We start from the raw sequence: 21189 nt of genomic DNA, 5'->3' as shown, positions 1-21189 counted from the left end.
GCACATGTGTGTCCTTCAAGAGTGAACTGGTAAAGAATTAGAGCCCTGTATTTCATTGTTAAACTACAGTCTGTTATTTCATTGTTAAACCACAGTCTGTTATTTCATTGTTAGACTACAATCCAAAAGAGTAAACTGGGATTTGCATACAGTACAGTGCAATTACTGAAGAAGTAGTAAACAGCAAAAGGGTTTATCATCTAAAATGGTTTTATATGTAAGTCATTTGTTATAACCTAACTTAATGAAACCCTTGGCCTGCTGTGGAAGGTAGGGACAGATGGGGGTTCATTAATGGTAACATTTCACATCTCCAGAGCTGGGAGACAGCTGCTTCAGGGAGGGAGGCATTAACATGAACATCACATGGACGACCACAGCACACCCATTCGCTTGTTACAGAAGCAGTCCAGCTTTCAAGCTTTACCTTTTAAAGGTGAACATCAATCAGAGGGAGGTTTTCTTTGCTTTTTATCTTATTTATTTATTTTTCATATCCATCACATGCGAGCAAATCAGGCTATTGCAGCTTAAATGGCTTTCCCTTTAACAGTTTTGTAGATGACAGTGTGGTTAGATCATTGCATTTTTTTCTTGGGGGCCGCTGTCTGTCCGGTGTCCATTTGTTTAGCAGGCTGACCCGAATGTTATCAAAGAGCAGACAGTACGTTTATTCAAAGCTCATCCTTGAGCATAAACACGAGTGTGGGTCCACATACCCCAGCTCCAGGAGTTTCAACATCCTGCAGGGTCTGCAGCAGCTTTAGAGAGTCATGTGTCTCGCAAGCCAACATACTGTATGAGCTTCAGCTCATAATACAAACAGATATTAAATTACCAGGGGTCAGGATCCTTTCCCATAGGGTGCTACTATAGTGGCTTCACATCTCAGCCCATTGAATTGAATGGAGAGGCAACGGCTGGATGCAAACCATTAACCTCATGGTTCAAAGACTAACGTCTTTAAGTACGTGTCTTTTGCTGACGTCAGTATTATTAACTCATCAGCGGCTAGGTAGAGATCCATTACATTGTTTTGGTGTGATCAGCACCCAATCAGTCAGGTGGTCAGAAACTAGAAGTCAATTGAAAGTTTCAGTGTCACATAAATTGAAAGCTATCACAAAAAGCCTAGGTTTACCTGTTGCACAATTAACCGTTCTTAATGATGTTTCAATAAAGAATCTGCGCAGCTGTCTGAGATGGTAAGTGATATATTGTTGTATTTTCTGTCCTAATCATTACAGTGGACCCCCTTTTATAAGGTGTTCCTTTATACTACAGAATCACTTATAAGGCGACATGGTTGTGGCTCCCATTTGCCCCACAATTCCATTCCATTAGCACTTGCATTCTTGTTATAAGGAGGAACACAAGTAACATGGTCTAGTAACTATGGCTCCCAACTACAGTGTTATAAAATGGGTGCACAGTAGTTTTTATAAGTCAGTATTTATGAATAAAATAAAGTTTGATATTCATTAAACTGTTTTTGTTAAAGATAATTACATACTATAAATATCCCTGTTTTTTATATTGAAAATTATAGATTACATAATACTTTTTTTTTTTTTTTTTTTTTAAATACTAGTACGTCTTATGCCACTTTTCCACTAGCTCTCCACAGGTATAGCTGAGCTGGACAGTCTGGGCGAGGTGTAGCTGGAGGGCGTTTCCACTGGCACTCACCTATACCTTTGCTACACCTCAGACAGTACAGTTTCAGAGGCAGAGGAAATTACAGCTCTCTTCAAGGGCACTAAACCACATTCAAGAGCAGCTGTAAAAGTGTTTGACATTCACGGAAGTACTGCGGCAGCCAGGGAGCGATCGCACTGCTATTCAGTGTCAAAATTCTGCTAGTTCCTCTGTCAGTTATACCTGACAAAATAACACTGGATCGCAGACAGCCTTCTTTAACTACACCTCGCCTAGACCGGCCAGCTCAGCTATACCTGGGAAAGGCAGTGGAAATGAGGCATTAGCTGTCATCCCATGCATAAAACATACAGCACAAGCTTAAAGTTAAAAAAAACGACTTTTGCTTTCTGAGTATAAGCTTCGTCTTTGTGATTTTATAATAGGTCAGTATGTGCACGCAATATAACAGAAAGCATTTCACACCCAAACCTAAACAACTCATAAACATTGAGACACCCTACACACCACATATTAACTTATAACAGACGTTGAAACAACATCCTTGAATGAGTTTAACTTTGTGGATAAAACCTGATAATACTTTAAACAGGCAATCTTGAAAAGAAGAGCCAGCTCCAAAAATATATCTGTTTAAAAGTGTGGAAGAATTAAATCTGTACAGCCCAATCTCATCCACAGCGGCCTCATCTCTGCTTCTCAAATCCATCAGGCTTCACGCGTTGGAGGTAGAAGTTGTTACCTAGGAAACAGGATGAAAGCAACTATGTCCTGTATAATTCAGTGGATTTTCATTAACTAAAAATAAGGAAGTACAGTTGAGCACTTTGGCCTATATAGACTCCATTCTATTCTTAGGCAGACGTTTAATCATGTTGGCATTGATGATACAGTATACTGGGGTTGTGAGCACACCAAAAAAAACCTTTTAAAGAGCAGCTTATGAAATATCAGTGTTATCTTACAGACAGGGTCAGGTTTATGTCTAGTTGTTTCGGTTCACTTTGTCTATCATTTCCTGTTTCAGTCAGCAATACAATATACAAAAACAATATATAACTAATGTGGTGTTTCTTACATCCATTAGGGGCAGAGTGTTGCAGGGGGACAGGATACTGGTTACACTCTGGTGTACCTGGATATACTTCCAGTTTAGACATGAGTATTAACCAACATGTCAATCCATCTACTAATACATACTTAATGACTTAAAATTGCTGTTCTAAATAAAGACTAAAACACTACTCCAATGACCTGTACAACATTGCTGTGAAGTTCCCATCTGTTGCAGATGCCATGGTGTTTTTAGATGCAGCTGTAGCCCTTCATGGTACTTTTCCTGAAACCAGGCTACAAAAAAGATATCATTGCACTAGAGAAGGAATAGAGAAGAGCAACTAGGCTGATCCCAAGACTTAATGGCATGAGTTATGAGGACAGCTTCAGATAATTAAATCTCTTCAGCCTAGAAATAAAGAAGGGAAAAAGGGGGCTTGATTGAAGTCTATAAAAATCATAAATGTTACAGATACAAGACACTACTTCAAATTTAGCACAGGGAGTGGAACAAGAGAGCATAAATGGAAGCTGAGTAAAAGCAAGTTTAGAACAGAAGCTAGGAAGCACCTTTTTACACAGAGCATTATAAATGCATGGCATAGCCTTCCAGGTGAAAGTAGTCAGATCATTGGGACATTTACAAAATACTAGATTCTGTGCTTCCAGTAGGGAAGGTGTGCTAACAAGGGACGAGCCTTGATGTGCCAAATGGCCTTTTCTCAGACTTTTCTTCTGTTCAGTCATGCCTCTCTAGGTGAAATGTACTTCTCCTTTAGAAAACACAAAATGATTGAGTGAGATGGGTTTTATTTATCACAGCTATTCTAACTAACGTATTACTCTTGTTTAGAATTATTTGGCACCCCAAGGGTATATTTTTTAAAAAGTCCTGCTTAACTTCGCTATTAACAGTTTGTGCTCTTGAACCCTACATGAGTTGATGTTTGTTTGCAGTTCAGAACCATGTTAAACTGCTCACTGCTGCTTCAGAGTCTGAGGATTTGCTGGATATTTCTTCTGAAACAGGGTGCAGAAACCACAACCAGAACCTAGAAGCGGTATAGGCTAGATTACTAGGTACTTATTTTCTTGTACCACTCCAACCAGGTCAAGTTCAAGATAGGCCTCACTCCTGCTAGACTTAAGAGATCGATATAATGATACCATTGCTCTGGGTACAGAGCTGTATATTTATTTGAAAATGTTCTGTTTGATGTATATGTGTACAACAATAAAAAAATGATTACAAAAAATAGAAAAATAAAAAATAACTTCTTCCAAAGGCTTTGATGTCCTGGAAATTATTATTATTTTCTTATAGAATTCATGACGTAATCTTGCTTGACTTTCAAGACTAATCGGCTGATTAAAATTCATAAGAAAACGCTTACCGTGGAAGCAAAGTGGGAGAAAGACTTTAATCCATTGGAACATTGGAGCCAAATATAAGAGCGTTAACGTAGCTGGCAGAATATGTTCAACCTTTAATGAGCATTTCCAATGCATGCAGATAACTGTTTGTGTGTTAAGCTTTAAATACCCAATATCCATGACTCTAAAAGCGTTCCTCTCATTAGCCCGCCTGCAGTGCGTTCTCCCTTATTGCTGCTGTTCTTATCGTTTTCCAGTCTTTATTTAACATGGGCTTTGAAACCTGTTTATCCTTCAGTACCTTAACTCTCCAACGCAGCTCAATCCATCACACAAATAAAGTCACAACCAAACAGCTTGTGTAAGTTTCCAATGCTCTGTTTATTTACTGAAACCGTTTTATAGGAAATAAAGGTAGCAATGCGAAAATTAACACATTAATCTAGAAAGATATTCAAATAGGTGTTGACAGATCCGACAGTGAGTACTGTTCTGTGGTATGTTTATAACCCTGACATGGATTGAAGAACCACCACCACTGTTGTGTATATCCCCTATTAAAAGAACAGTGAAGGGGGCTCCCGAGTGACACATCTGGTAAAGGCACTCCGTGTGGAGTGCAGGATGCGCCCTATAGCCTGGACTTCGCTGGTTCTAGTCCAGACTATTCCATTGCCGATCGTTTAGGTCGGCCAGGGTGTCCTCGGCTCACCGCGCACCAGCGACCCCTGTAGTCTGGCCGGGCGCCTGCAGGCTTGCCTGTAAGCTTCCCGAGAGCTGTGTTGTCATCCGATGCTGTAGCTCTAGGTGGCTGCACGATGAGTCTGCAGTGTGAAAAGAAGCGGTCGGCTGACGGCACATGCTTTGGAGGACAGCGTGTGTTCGTCTTCGCCGTTCCCGAGTCAGCGTAGGGGTGGTAGCGGTGAGCCTGCTTAAAAATAATAATTGGATATTCTAAGTTGGGAGAAAATAATAAAAACAATTGGCGACTACTAAATTTAAAAAAAAAAAAAAAGAACAGTGAAGAACACAATATCACCATGTGAAGAAAATGTTTTGCTTCCTGTGTTGCAGATAATAGGTTCCCACCTCAAGACTCTTAGTTGTCTCCTGTGTGCAGCACAGTAGAGTTAGGCAGAGGTGGAGTCCTGATACCTGGAACACAGGAAGGAAGTGCACTTAGTGTTGTGGCTGAACACAATCAATTAATTAGTGATTAAAGGGGGCGGATCTAGCCTTGTAGTTTGACTGGTTCACTAAATTCTTCAAGATACACAAAAGGTTCCCTGTGACCCCACCTCACCTCAACAAATGTATAACATATTTTAAGGAAATGTTCCTTTCAGTGCAGTTTGGAACACATTTGCTAGTAAATTTAAGTAACATACTAAGAATACCACTATAATAGGCAATACTTGGGGGAAAAAAGAGCTAAAAAAAATAGCTTCTGCCTGTTTTGTTCCACTCTTTCTCTATAAGCTGAATCCAGCTCCTGATGTACAGGTGTTTTAGTTTGTTGCATCACAGATACGAAATCAGTGCCAATTATTACTGCTGCTTTGTGGAGTTTTGATTTTTCTTGACGTTCTTTGTTTTGTAACTGCTGCACCCCAGATTTGTAAAGGACTTGTGTATAACCTGCCAGGTTTCTGTTTTTCTACAAAAATGCACGCAATATTTACAGTAGGCTCCATCTAATTCCGCAAAGACAAAATAAGTTTTTTTCTTTTGTTTACCAGGGTGGTCCTGGTTTCATACCCTAATGGCTTTTTTTTTGGGGACGGGGACGGGGACGGGGACGACAACATTCTTTCACTCTGCACTACTTTCACTGAAAACTAAATACATAAATGAAATAATACATAAACACATTGCCATTAGATTTACTGTCTGTATTTTAAAATAATAAAATATTACAGATAATCTCATATATAAGCATTTCATTTCTATCATTATAAATATATTTGACAATCTTCATGTTCCTATAATTTCACAAATCGATGGATTGTGCACGTCCAGTAACTAATATCGCTTCTGTTCAAATCTAATAAAAAAAAAATATATATATATATATATATATATATTTTTTTTTTTTTAATATAGCGTTTAAATAAAAAAAATGGACGTAAACCCTTTTTAAAATGTTTGTGTGTAGGTGCTAGACTTCCGCAATTCAGTTTTCAGAAACTTGCGTGGCTCTCTACAAATATACCCAGAGTGCCTTTCTAGCAACAGAGCGAACCTAGGAAAAATAAATAAATAAATAAAAACTACTTGTCCGACGGGCAAAGTATAAACGGCAAATCTTGTTGTCCCGGGCGTCGGGCGGGACGAATTGCACACCCCTGTATAACATTGGCCCTTTTTTAATTATTAAAAACTGGCTGCATTGAGATCGGCCGCCATTTTAGGTCAGTTAAATAGACCGCAGTGTGTTCACAAAGATTTGAATTAAGCATATGCAGTAAGGCTTACCTAATTAAAATCATTTCCTTTAAATGGAAAGCATTAAGGAAGCTTGTGGTTAATGCTTTATGTACATGTACTCGAATTTAAATGATGAATTGTGCTTTTTACTGCCCAAAGACAGTAAACAATGCTGTCTCTGCTTAACCTCTTCAAATGAAATCTCCAGGGCTCTGAACACACTTCAGTTCTCAGGATGCAGAGCAGAGTGTAATCTTGGAGGTTAATCCAAGGGGCAGATATAAAGCTAATTCATCATAAGCAGCAGTTTCTCTTCTGGGGTGTGTTCTACCATCTGTCCCGGTGCGTCACATGCACAATATACACGAGCTTTGCTTGCTGAAGAATAACTCCTGGGACAACGACGCAAAAGAAGAAATCCTCAGAAAAGCTTTCCTTGCATAGATTGCAGAAACAGTGCTGCATACTGCAGGAACAGTCTATTGAAGGACAACGCTGGGTACAGAGCAGGCAGTGTGAAGCAATGATACCTGCTGTTGGGCTCACCGGCTCTCGTGAAGTCAGCACTGTTTAAAGTGATTGTAATATAGCTCACACAGTTAATCTTACCTTTGGTATATACTGTAGGTCTCAAATGTGCAGTTTTGTATTTTTTTTTAGATTTAATATATCTGGTACTACAATAGGTTAAAGAAATCTGTTTGCAAACCTTGCTTTTAAATAACGTTGCACTTCTTGTCATTCCCCCACCCCTTCAAAGGCTTATTTCCTGTCAATAACCAACCAGTTGCTTCCCCTTTTGACAGACAGGATAATTTTACAAGCTTTTTATTACTGTATTTGAGACTAGTTGTTCAATACACAGCACATGCGGGGCGGGGCGGGGGGGGGGGGGGGGTGAGGGTGGTAGTTCAGGTCAGGATTGAGGTACGTCCTCTCTCTCTCCCTCTCTCCCTCTCCCTCTCCGTCTCTCTCTCCCTCACAGAGCTATAGGGGAAGTTCTCATGGAGTCTTCAAATAGTCAGTGTCTCTCAAGAATATTTCCCCAGCGACTGCTAAATAAAAAAAAGAAAAAAAAAAAGAATATTTCCCCTCTCATATTTCACATTTATAGCACGTGCACTTGTAGTCTTCCCTAAGTAACACATGTATTTGTGTTGATTTATTGTGAAAGTTGAGGAGTCCAGCTCATTTTCAGGAATGTCCTTGAAGAGTAGGGTCAGTGCATACTATTTGTGCAGCGTACTATTTTGGCAATATCTGAAATATTCTTATAGCAAAGGTAAAGTAATGCGTTTCTTGAAAACACAGGGTGTTCTGGACTGGAAACTTCAAAAACTGATTAAAATAATACAATACACCAGTCCATTTTTTTTCTTAACAATAGATTTCTTCAAGCTGGCAAGCTTTCCTCTATATACTGTAGCAATGCGTGAGGTTTAGCTCACGTGAATTCCTCGCCCATGTATCTGGTAATATCTCTGTGTTTTCATAGCACAGTCTTTCTATTCTGCACCTTTTCTAATTAACAGTACCGCTCTGTAGAGACTGTATGTTTTTATTGAGATCAGTGCAGATCACTCATACGAATGTCAGCAGTGGACTATTCAGCCTTGTCAAGTACAATGTAATGGGTTTGCAAGATAGATAACCGCGTGCTTTATCTTCAATCTGGAAATCGAAAGCAGATTGCGTCAAGTACTAAAAGCTGTTGGAATCGCCGCATAGCAGATGTTGTCAGAGTCAAATGGCACTAGTTTGTGGTCATTGTGTACACGGCACTCGTCTTACGGATCATTGTGCTAATTGGCGGGAAGCGGCTTCGTTCAGAGAGATGTTACATTAAAAAAAGAAAGCTTGTCTAAGTGGTCCGAAATAATAAAATGTTCTGCTGATGATCAGGTTCATTAGGCAGCCGTGAGGATACGGTATTCTTTAGTCAAACTCACAGAGGATTACATCACTAAAGTCTTATCGGCACTCTCTTGTCTTGTTGCTGGTCTGTTTCTGTGTGAATCACATGTTTTCTGGGTTCATGTTATAATTATTGCTTGTACCTACACAGACACGGTTTAAAGAAGCACATGTTACTGCAAACTGTTGTTTTGTTTCAAGACTGCACGTTTGAGACCTGAAGAGCGTATGGAAGTACATGGTAGGTTAGATTTATGGAATTTAGTTGTTGCCTTCTGTACAACTACAATAAGGAACTGCAAACACAAGTCAACTGCAAACACAAGTCAGTACTTGGAATTGCAAACACAAGTCAAAAAGGAAGTTAGAAAGGCCAAGAGAGAGATAGAAATCAATATTGCTAAGGGGGCTAAAACCAATTCCAAAATATTTTTCCAATATTATAACAGCAAGAGAACATTCAAAGAGGAGGTTAAATGTCTAAGAGACACAAATGGCAAAATCATAGATGAAGAAAAAAAAAAAGCAAATATATTAAATGATTACTTTTCACAGGTTTTTACAAAGGAGGACACGGACAACATGCCCGACATGTCGACCTGCTCCTATCCAATTTTAAATAACTTTAGCATAACAGAGGCAGAAGTGTTAAAGGGACTAGGAGCTCTTAAAATAAACAAATCCCCTGGGCCGGATGAGATCCTCCCAAAAGTACTCAAAGAAATTAAAGAAGTTATTTACAAACCGCTAACCAAGATCATGCAACAGTCTCTTGACACAGGGGTTGTACCGACAGACTGGAAAATAGCAAACGTAATACCGATCCACAAAAAGGGAGACAAAACCGAACCAGGTAACTACAGACCAATAAGCCTGACTTGTATTATATGTAAACTTATGGAAACTATAATAAGATCCAAAATGGAAAATTACCTTTATGGTAACAATATCCTGGGAGACAGCCAGCATGGTTTTAGGAAAGGGAGATCGTGTCTAACTAACCTACTTGACTTTTTTGAGGATGCAACATTGAAAATGGATAACTGCAAAGCATACGACATGGTTTATTTAGATTTCCAGAAAGCTTTTGACAAAGTCCTGCACAAAAGATTAATTCTCAAACTGAACGCAGCAGGGATTCAAGGAAATGCATGCACATGGATTAGGGAGTGGTTAACAGGTAGAAAACAGAAAGTACTGATAAGAGGAGAAACCTCAAAATGGAGTGATGTAACCAGTGGTGTACCACAGGGATCAGTATTAGGTCCTCTGCTATTCCTAATCTACATTAATGATTTAGATTCTGGTATAGTAAGCAAACTCGTTAAATTTGCAGACGACACAAAAATAGGAGGAGTGGCAAACACTGTTGAAGCAGCAAAGATCATTCAAAATGATCTAGACAGCATTCAGAATTGGGCAGACACATGGCAAATGAAATTTAATAGAGAAAAGTATTGCATGCAGGCAATAAAAATGTGCATTATAAATATCATATGGGAGATACTGAAATTGAAGAAGGAATCTATGAAAAAGACCTAGGAGTTTATGTTGACTCAGAAATGTCTTCATCTAGACAATGTGGGGAAGCTATAAAAAAGGCTAACAAGATGCTCGGATATATTGTGAGAAGTGTTGAATTTAAATCAAGGGAAGTAATGTTAAAACTCTACAATGCATTAGTAAGACCTCACCTAGAATATTGTGTTCAGTTCTGGTCACCTTGTTACAAAAAGGATATTGCTGCTCTAGAAAGAGTGCAAAGAAGAGCAACCAGAATTATCCCGGGTTTAAAAGGCATGTTGTATGCAGACAGGCTAAAAGAATTGAATCTATTCAGTCTTGAACAAAGAAGACTACGCGGCGATCTGATTCAAACATTCAAAATCCTAAAAGGTATAGACAATGTCAACCCAGGGGACTTCTTTGACCTGAAAAAAGAAACAAGGACCAGGGGTCACAAATGGAGATTAGATAAAGGGGCATTCAGAACAGAAAATAGGAGGCACTTTTTTACACAGAGAATTGTGAGGGTCTGGAACCAACTCCCCAGTAATGTTGTTGAAGCTGACACCCTGGGATCCTTCAAGAAGCTGCTTGATGAGATTCTGGGATCAATAAGCTACTAACAACCAAACGAGCAAGATGGGCTGAATGGCCTCCTCTCGTTTGTAAACTTTCTTATGTTCTTATGTTCTTAACGGGTGTAATAGGCAAATATATATTCATTTAGTGAATGTTATAAGCCTGAAGGAAAGTTGCACATTTTAACAAGGCAGCTTATTGGTTACTGCACAGCTTGTTAGTTCTCTATAAATGCCAGCGCAAGCTCCTAAATTCATACAGGTAAAACACTTTTGAAAGTGTAGTTTGAAAAGTCCCAGACAAGCTCCTGACAACATCACTGCTGTAATTGTTATAAGACTAACCACTTTAATGTTTGCTGAAAAGAACCACTTAGTATTGGATAGAATGCTTTCTTTCTGGCACCTTAAACCATGGCAGATGTGAGACCCTTTGAATAATTCATGTATATTTCATTTGTACATAGACACTGCTTAAATTTAATACTGTAATTTTATCTAAATGTCAAAAAACAGCAACGTTCTTAGTAATTTAATAAAATTAGGACCCACATTTTGGTGGTTACCATGGAAACCGGTTGTAAAAACATCCAAGATGCATTTCAATTTCATACAGCCGTCGTTTGTTCAGTGTGTGGGAGCACGTAGCCTAATAGATGAAGTAGGCTGTGAGTCTCCTAAACTGGGCTGTGTGACTGCACAATAACAGAACACAAGTTAAGAATTACAGTTGTAACTGATTGTAACAAAATCATTCCATAAATCTTACCCTCATAGAGATACCGAAGTACCAAGGGCTATGCATGCACCGAGGTACCGAAGCACCGGGGGCAGCTATGCAACGGTGCCTACCCTAACAGCGTGGTCACACACCTGGTCAGCGCATAGCGTACACCAGGGAGACACAAGGGCTGAAGCCACGGTGGGCGAGTTGAAGGCAGACAGCAAAAAACACAGTAGAAGAGATGGGGGAGAACACACTCTTGTTTGTTTACAAGGCCCGACTCACCGAGGTGGACGGGCCTACGCAGCCGGTGGGGTCTACTCTATAGCGGGATGAAAGTAAACAGAGCCCGGTGGAGGAATACACGGCTGGATGGCTGAGTATTATTATTATTATTTGTTTATTTAGTAGACGCCTTTATCCAAGGCGACTTACAGAGACTAGGTTGTGTGAACTATGCGTCAGCTGCAGAGTCACTTACAATTACGTCTCACCCGAAAGACGGAGCACAAGGAGGTTAAGTGACTTGCTCAGGGTCACACAATGAGTCAGTTGCTGAGGTGGGATTTGAACCGGGGACCTCCTGGTTACAAGCCCTTTTCGTTAACCACTGGACCACACAGCCTCCTAGTAACAACCGTGCTGTAGCTAATCCACAGCACGACCTTGAAAAACAGGGCTGTGCGGTCTAACAGTGAGGCCCACTTCAGCTGCCAAACGGCAGCTGGGGGAATCACTCGACCTCGGGGATGCGGCAAGGCCTAGCCCTGTGGAGGAACTGTATTCTCCCAAGAAAGAAAAGACCATCAATCATGGGGTGACTGCACAGGCAGTCGCTCACACACGACAGACAGTAAAGACAGAGCAGCCTACAATGCAAACGAGGAGGCTGCTGAAAGACAGGAGAAGAGACTTGAATAGAGTTGGTGATTCCTGGAAAGCAGCAAGCTGGCTTTCAGCACGAATGCAAGGGAAATACAACATGACTCAGAAACTCTTTCTATCAATACGCTCAGCTAGACACAGAGAACCTATTGAAAAGAGAAATGGCTTCCTCAGGATGACAGTTTTAACCCCTCGGTGGGCGAGACCGAGTGTGTCATCCCAGGAAGGGGCCTGTCTGCAGCTCTGATATAGAGAGCTCAGCGATACCTACCCAGTGGGCAGGAATATCCCATGTTGGTGGTCGTCTTTGAATTGAAAGGGAACTTGCTTTACTCTGAAGTAGTACCAGATTTAAAATGAAAAAAGCATGTTTGCTATAACATCAAAACTGCACCTTTTAGACCTATGTAGCTAATAGAAAAGTACAAAACAACGACATATAAAAAATATTTTGTTAGTTACAATCACTTTAAATGAATGGCAACAGGTTCAAATGCTATTGTTATCGTTGGTGTTGTTGTTCTCCAAGATTCACAGTGTGGCTGCAGTACAAAACTGACAATATTATACCCATTAATGACACAGTGCCTTTAACATCTCCGATACAAGATTAGATCTGTCTAATCACCTTCACCGGTATGATTACATTGCTACAGTTTAATCTGGGAAGATGCCTTTAATTTGTTTCCATTTGATTTGGGATGTCATATAGCATGAAGCTCCAGTTCATTCCTATCAGAAGTGTGATTAGGAGGGGACGCTGATCGTGAGCGTGGTGAACATGTACTGCATTGCTAATTCCAATAAGAATCGGTCAATATGAACAACTAATAGCTTTCATTTCTGGAATTCGTCACGTCGTTTAAGTGTTGTTTATTTCATTAGAATACCTGGCAGCAGCTTGATGAAAGCTCTAGATAAATATGCCCTGCTCTTCTTTTAGCTGACGATGATTTATAATATGTATCGCTGACCCTGCCACTCATGTTAGAGACACAAGCTTGTGCCCACCCAAAGTACTCTTGTACCATACGGCAGAGGTCAGATATACAGATTAGAAATTATGTTACCATCATGAGCCAATCAGAGACAATTTAGATTGCTATATTTCATACAGATGATAAGGCGACCATCCACTGTACTGGTGTAATCTTTGATTGATTCAAGGCACATGAGTTAGACTTGTCATGTTCCTTGCCATTCAACATCAAATCCATGGCCGCTGTTCTCTGCCTTACCCATTGATCCAGGCAGGCCTCACTCCTGGGCAAATGAACCACAATTGCAGAAATGCAGCTCTGTAGAGTGTGTTCAAGCATTTACCAGAAGCAAACTAAACCGACTGCCAGGTTCCTAAATGCAGTGGAACAGGCAGTAAGTCTTTAAGAAAATGTTTGCTGTATATATTTTAAGTGATAAAAGTATGTATATTTACACTATTCTTTCAGAAATGGGAATTTTCATGAGGAACTACATATTACACGGCATAGGGTAAATTTCACGGAAATCGCGAAATCAGTGATAACCGTGATTTTTTTCCTTCTAATTTCAACCATATTTCTTTTTAATGTCATTGTGTTATTACATGTAATTCACTGCGCTCATCTGTGTCGTGTACATACTAGTTAACAGTGATAGTAATGTTCGGGTCTTCTTTTTTTTTTTAGGCTGGGAGGAATCATATCGGCCTACAAAATCGTGCCAGATGAAATAGATGAAATTAAGGTAATGAAACAATGTGCATGTGTAATGAATTATACATTATTCAGACAGTTACCATTAGATTTCAATATTCATTGTTCTAAAATAGTTAAGCTAATACAGCTGCTTAGTTTAATGCTCCATCAGCGGCAGTAATTGAGCTCACAAGGAAGGCGGAAATTAATAAATACAGAACCTATTCATTTTATTATTTACAGCTCAGCATTGAATAAGCTTTGTTTTTAAAATATTTTTTATTTATAAGTGCTATCAATAGTAAATGCCCCTAAAATGCCACAAACGCAAATATAAACTACAACAATAAATATTATATTGTAGTTGGAAATGTACAAAATCTAGTTAAAAAAAAAAAAAAAAAAATCTACATGTACCTGTGCTTCAATATGAAGTAGCAATGAGCATAAAAAACAGCTTCAGTCTTTTCTTAGGGGAGAACTTGCATACCTAACAATAAAACAAAGATCATCAAGTCGAAGAATACAAAAAGAACGCCATTCAGAACACTAAGTATGATAGAATGCACAGGTGGAACACCAGAGACTCCCAGGTTATTGTATTTGAGTGTAAAACTGAACATGACTGGGGGAGACTGCAGCATTAACTACACTCCACTAAACAACACCCTTGGGTTATTTTCCTTGTGTTTTTCTTCCTACCGTAGAGAAGCTATATTCGGTAAGAAAAAAGAAAACGTTAGCTGCAGTAGATTAATCACATTTTTGACCTACTTTAAATAAAATAGGTATAAAGGGTTTTGCCGCAGCGAAGAAAACGTTGTTTAAGATTTCATTTACTTGGAGCTCCTGAGCCAGTTCCTCCTAATAAATCAGTGAGTCCCCTGGGCCCCGAGCTGCCACTAAGATCCTTCAGCGAGAGGCCGAAACACATGCTCCCTGTTTCTCGCCCTTGATTCCAGTGAACTACCTGATTAAGCTCGTGACTTCACCGTGTTTGAAGCCTAAATGCAGCTGGCAACTGCCGATTGATACATTAGGGTCTGTCTTTACTAGCTTTACCGAACAAATGATGCCGTTCTTTAACCAATTTCACACAGCTGAACCTAAAAGTAGCCCTCCCCTAATTGTTTTGGGGGGCTGTGTGTGTTTTACAATGTTAATGGAGCCCCGGTGAGCTGTGTCACTGAGTAGCTGTTGCATTCAGTCACCTTGAAAATATCAAAAGGGCAAGACAAATACTGCATCAGGAAATTCATTAACACAAAATAATCAAATAGTTATTCTAGTGTTATTAATTCTAATTAGAGGGAAATGACGTCATATTTATTTACTGTTTAATTATGTAAGCAGTAACCCACAGCAGGATGTGTGGTAAGACCTATCTTACGCACACCTGGGTGCGTTGTGAGACACGAGTCCATAGGCCATTGAAATGACACTAGGGACTGTAAAGCAACAGAAAATGGTCCGCCTTGTAAAAGTTGCTAAATTAAACAAGACACAATTAGGACAAACTTGGTCCCGACTTTTTGTATATGTCTTCCTACTAGTTCTTACTGCAGTAAAACTGGGGAGCCAAGTCTACACCAATTGGCTGTTTGTAAATATGGCTGGACCCTTTGTGCTAACATGTCAGTTTCTGTATATGTGAAATGATTTCGGACAGTTATCTATATACAGATATCACAGTGCAAGAAATAAGGGGAGCTGCTTTAAGACGTATAAAAAAATGTCACTCTAAAAGTATATAATGATTGATAGAGGTTAAACTAAAGCTATTTAAAGGCAGGCAAAACTTGCAAGCAGAACCTATTTTGCCAACTTGACCTTTTCATTTGACATCTTACTAGTTACAAACTTGCCCCAGAGGTGCATGACAACTATATTGGTATTAGTTCCTCCTGCTAGCTTGACCTTTGGAAACAGGCAGAATTGACCCCCCCCCAGTCCCGATTTGCTATATGCTAAGCACACTAATTTAAAATTCCATTAAGAAACTTGCAAATGCAGAATTTTTACAACTACTCCAAAGTGAAAGTGTAATTCATAATAACCTTGTGTTTCATGTTTTAGTACTTTTAAAATTGCAAGCTCTGAGAATCGTCTGAATCAATTGAGTTTTGAGTTGAATGCTTCAGTAATTCTTAGAATCAGCTGTTATTTACAGCACTTTTCTCAGAGTTCACTGAGGGGTCATCAGCTCCTTCATCTTAATTCACTCGTATTTTTTTGGTAAGCGAGACCTTTGAGAGCAATGGAATCCAGTAATGAAATGCCCGTCCCAGCGTTATTTATAGATCTGTCTATTGATGCGCAACTAGCAACAGTTTTTTATGGTCAGGAACATTTCTGGTGCTGCCAGGATTGTGATATTTGGTTAAATAGCTACAAAATCCGCCATAGTTTTACTCGATAGTTTTAGAATATTTCTTTGCAATACAAGGGCTTAGATGAGAAAATGATTTGCCTGTATTTGCTGTTAATGAGATATTGATCTTGCAATTGTAACTTGCCGTGAACTGCAGAATTAAATAGATGTAAGGCTCGCTCTGAATGATAAGACTGGAAACGTGTGTGCCAAGCCCACTGTGCCCATACCATTGAGACCGCCAGTACATCTATATGGGAGACACGTGTGGTGTTAGACTAGTCTTATTTATTGAGACAGGCCAGTACATCTATATGGGAGACTGTCACAAAGACGGCCAGAGTGGGTGGCGTCAGACCAGATGCAGGAAGTAACAAACAGACAGAGATTTGGATTTTGGTTAAGCTGAGCGCGTGATTGCGCTCAGCATTTAATACAGAAAATAAACGGCTTGCAACAAAACACAGGACAAGGCACTTGAGCCAAAATAAACAGACAAACAAAACGAACTACACAGACAAACACGGTGAGCTTATTTTACTATTATTACTTTTACAATACCCTCCGTCTCCTAACCCGTTCTCCACTCACCGATCACCAACCCCCAGTGAGTGAAAACATGCAGCTTTTATGCAGTTGTACCGAGATTCGATTGCTAGTCAATCATTCAATTGGAATCTCGGTACAACTGCACGTGAATTAATTAAAGTGCAATTCCCCGTGCTCACATATTACATTTAACCAGCACGTGAAGTGATTTGTGCTCTCCTCGTGCCTAAATACAAATCTACACTTTTTAAATACACGTGAAACACAGACCCGTTTATATCCCGTGTACCAATCTATACACCGACATTAACACACGCAACATCCAACATACAACACAGATCACACAAATGCACACAGGGGCGGGGCACATTGCCACAGAGACACATGTGGTCTTAGACTAGTCTTATTCATTGAGACAGGCCAGTACATCTATATGGGAGACACGTGTGGTCTTAGACTAGTCTTATTCATTTCCCCTGGAAGGTGTTCATTTTCTTAACATTTTCAAAAAATACTATATTTTAGAAGTTTTTCACAGTCAAAGACACCTCAAAGTGCTTTACTAAAAAAACACACACAGAAAGAAAGATAGTTCAATAAAAAGTAAGTACTAAAAATGACAATTTAACAGAATGCAATTCCATAATAAAAAAAAGTCTGTATTAATAATTAATATATGAACACAGTATTTGCTTCCCTGTGAAGATCTGCTGCCAGGAACAAATGCTATGCTTTCAGTATAAATAAAAACCCTTTGTGTTGCATCCTTGCAAATCAATTGCATGATCTTTGTTATTAAAAAATATTTCTTAGATGAGCAGTTTGTTGATTACAAAAAAAACAAAATGAAAAAAAAATTCAAGAAAAAGCATTTTATGCTCATCGTTTTGTGTGTTCACATACTGTAGTATGAGCTGTATTCAGACTCCATGCATTACCTTAACAATGTTAGGAACAGATGATGTCATCATTTAAGTGATTTGATTGAAGATAGTAAGCTATTCAGCTCCAGGACCCTTGCACAATAGAATAAGCTTTATTCCGTGACAAGCACATTTTGGTGTATGAAATACTAAAAGAACCTGAATATGTGTAATGATGACACATTTGTCACTGAACTTACTCTGTTTATTATTATTATTATTATTATTATTATTATTATTATTATTATTATTATTATTATTTATTTCTTAGCAGACGCCCTTATCCAGGGCGACTTACAATCGTAAGCAAATATTTTATTTCTTAATGTAGGTCTATTGAGTGTTTTATAGCTGTGGATGACATGTTGATGCCACACTGCATTAGAGTACTTGGTTAGAGAACTTGATTTCTTCAGGCCCTTTTTAAAAAAGGGAGTTTTTATTATAAGGGACACTCTGTTGCACAGTTTGAGCAGCTGTCCTCTTAAACGATAAGAGACTGTCTGCACATTGTATATTAAGATGCAGCAGGTGAAAACAGGATGCGAAACAGCATCTTTACAGCAGGTTTTCTCCCGTTTACTGTGCCAAGCTGGGACCTGTACTGTGTGGCAACTAAATGAATGTAGATTCATGCATTCAAATTGCACAGGCCTATCGCAAAATATTAAATGTTTTTATATATATTTAAAAAAAAAAAAACTTGATAAGAGAATTTGGAGTGCATTTACTCACATGTAAAACAAATCTTGGATTATGTATCTTAACTTAAATGTGTATTATGTATTGCTCAGTGCTACAGTGAATGCAGTATATATAAAATGTAATTATTATTTTTTTGGTGTTCTAGAGCTTGTTTTTTGTCCACAGATTCAATTTAAACAAATCACAATAAACCATTAAGACATTTGGTAGACAGAAAACTGAACTGCAGGTGCTATTTGGTCTATTTTGTGGGCAAAATATGAATGGGCCCATTTGAAGGCTTTATCTAGGAAACCAGTTGTTCGGTTTGGATGAAACCATCCATTTGATATATCCCACAGGCTGTGGAGACAGGTCATGGTGTCCTCTCTTTTAACAACCTGACACCTGTAGTGTGTGAGTACTTGGGGCACAGTGTGTATTTGACTAACAGTCATTGTTTAGCATGTTCTTTGTATTTAAAATCCTGTTTCCCCGGCAGCGTTTCTTCTTTCTACATTGCAGTTCAGTGTGCTGCCAGTCCCCGGGGCTTGGTTTGATCTAGTGAAGGCTGGAGCTGCTCATTGTCCTCTCATCCTCTCTTGGTAATCGTGTTTGCTTTCAGGAAACCCTGGTGGACTGGTGTGATGAGAAGGAGCTGAATCTGATCCTGACTACTGGGGGAACGGGGTTTGCACCACGAGATGTCACGCCAGAGGTGAGAGAAAGCTTTCGGTTCATTCATCTGGGCAGGACAAGATCTCCAGACAAGTGCCTGAATAAGAATGTTTTTAAAATGGAACTGTGATATTGTTAATCCATCTACATTGTATAAAGTGTCCAGCTGAACAAGGGTAGTGCATGTATTTTTTTGTAAGGCAGTATTAGGCCTTCTCCCAAAGTGTCTAAATCTACTTTGAAGTAGATCGGTACATGTTAAGGTCACAAACTCCATGTGCTGTTCCTAAGGTTACAACAGAACTTTTACAGTCTTGTACAGTCGTTGCTGGGCTCCTTGAACATAGAATTTTCTTCTAAATGCTTTCAAGTTTGGGTTTGTTTGGATCCTTCTGTTGTTTATGATGGCACTGGCAGATTAGGTGCAATTGCAGATTTTTTTTTTCATGTTTGTTTTTTTCTTTAATTCAGTGACAAACGTTTGTCAATGCCTTTCAAGAATGTCTGTAATATCTGTTTTTAACTTTAAAAAATTTGTGGTTCTTCACTGGTTGTTTTCAGGATTCCGCAGGTTTTCCAAACGCAGCGCTATCTAAAGTAACATTAGGTATTTCCAGACTAGAAGTAATCAGGATCTCTAGAATCAGCCATACAGTGTGAAACGGGTGCTTCCTGGTACCTAATTACTTCCTGTGCTGTAGGTCACATGCTCTGGTCACTTTAGACTGTTGGTAGGAGTTTGCTATCAGGAAGCAGCAGTTTTAGTCTCCTAACCTAACCAAGCCTTGATTAGCACATTTAAACCAGCACTGCATTGTGGTACCCAGGTAATATTGCATATTTTGTAGTCATTTGTGTACTTGCCTTACAAACAGCAGGATCTAAAATTGACTCAAAACTCATGAATTATGCAAACTTGTCCCTCCCCCCCAGCCCCCACACTATATCTTGCCATGTCTAAAAGCTCTGAAACACCTTGAGTTCTGTACATTACAGCAGTCAGGCTCTACAGTGATAAGATTAATATCTCATTACCACCTGCCCTTTCAAGAGAGCCCTGTCTGTTGAATCAGGCAGGCACTTTTTTATGGCTAAATTACTCGTCAAAACTCCCTACCTGCTTTTGGCATATCTTGTAAAATGACCCGTTTATCACCCAATTAGAGGGTCACAGAGTATTGAACACTGGATACATTAAATTGATTGTTAAATGATTGTGGAGGTTCTTAAGTATGTGTGCCATATGTCTGTTCAATAAAAATCTCATAGTTATCAGCAATCTTGTCCGCTGTGCTCTTCATCACACCCCCTGCATGTCAATGATGCTGGAGAGGAAGCATCTTCTGATTCAGAAACTAAACTGTCTTTAATGAATCGATCAATTGAGCAGCCGTCCAATCTATTCATTTATTGATTATTAGTTCATTATTGTTACTACTAATCAGAAAAATGAATTGAACGGTTGATGAATTGATTGATTAATTAATGCCAGAGTTTTCATTTATTTAACAGTAGACAATTTGTTTTTGTTTTTTATGGGTATTTGAAGTTTAAGAAGAAAAGGCTCTGTCTTAAAAATCAAAGTCAAATGTCATAGGTGCCTGAAAATATCACAGACATTCTTAATGGACTTTCACACCAACATATACAAAGTCAGATCCAGGGCTTCCTCATTATTTGATTACTGAAACATATACATTTATTGACACACAGACGATGAACTAGATAAAGTGCGTTACTGTCCTGTCTGTTTTGCACTGTGTTTATTTTGCACTGAGCACTAATGCACTTACCATGTTCAGTGATACATGTTTAGGCACTCAAACACTTGTCTCAGAATGCAATATTGTCCTTGAGAGATATTTCCTTGGGTGAAACTTTCCTTCCCTTTGACTGACTGCATTTTCTTGTTCCTTGTCTCATTGACTGCCCTCGCTGTATTTTTCTAGCTGGTTGTTCATTTTTGGGGTTTTCTTAGTGCTTTTCCCCCTTTTTTGTTTTTAGTTCATTTTGTAACCATTTGATTCAGTATTTTAACATCATTTACAGCTACTCAAATCCATGTTAGCCATTGTATAGTGCAGATATGGGAAACTCTAGTCCTTCCTGATAAGATAAGATAAATGACAGGGTGAGGAGGTCAGGCTAATTGTAAACTTGTATTTGTGAAATTGAGTTTTGAATT

The 21189-nt window shown here is 39.0% G+C and overlaps 1 protein-coding gene across 22 annotated transcripts in view; it reads left to right on the top strand.

Annotated features, from left to right (window-relative positions):
* LOC117422321 (gephyrin) overlaps positions 1-21189 on the top strand; it is a 214596-nt gene that overhangs the window by 86195 nt on the left and 107212 nt on the right. For all 22 annotated transcript variants that reach the window (XM_058987315.1, XM_058987308.1, XM_058987323.1 and 19 more), the window contains exons 3-4: positions 13791-13848; positions 18952-19044. In XM_058987315.1, coding sequence (XP_058843298.1) covers positions 13791-13848; positions 18952-19044 — 151 coding nt within the window. The remainder of the gene's footprint in view (positions 1-13790; positions 13849-18951; positions 19045-21189) is intronic.

The sequence above is a fragment of the Acipenser ruthenus genome, chromosome 15 (assembly GCF_902713425.1).
Source record: "Acipenser ruthenus chromosome 15, fAciRut3.2 maternal haplotype, whole genome shotgun sequence".
NCBI lineage: Eukaryota > Metazoa > Chordata > Actinopteri > Acipenseriformes > Acipenseridae > Acipenser > Acipenser ruthenus.
The sequence above is the reverse complement of the archived record's forward strand: the minus strand, read 5'-3'. Positions and strand labels throughout refer to the sequence as shown.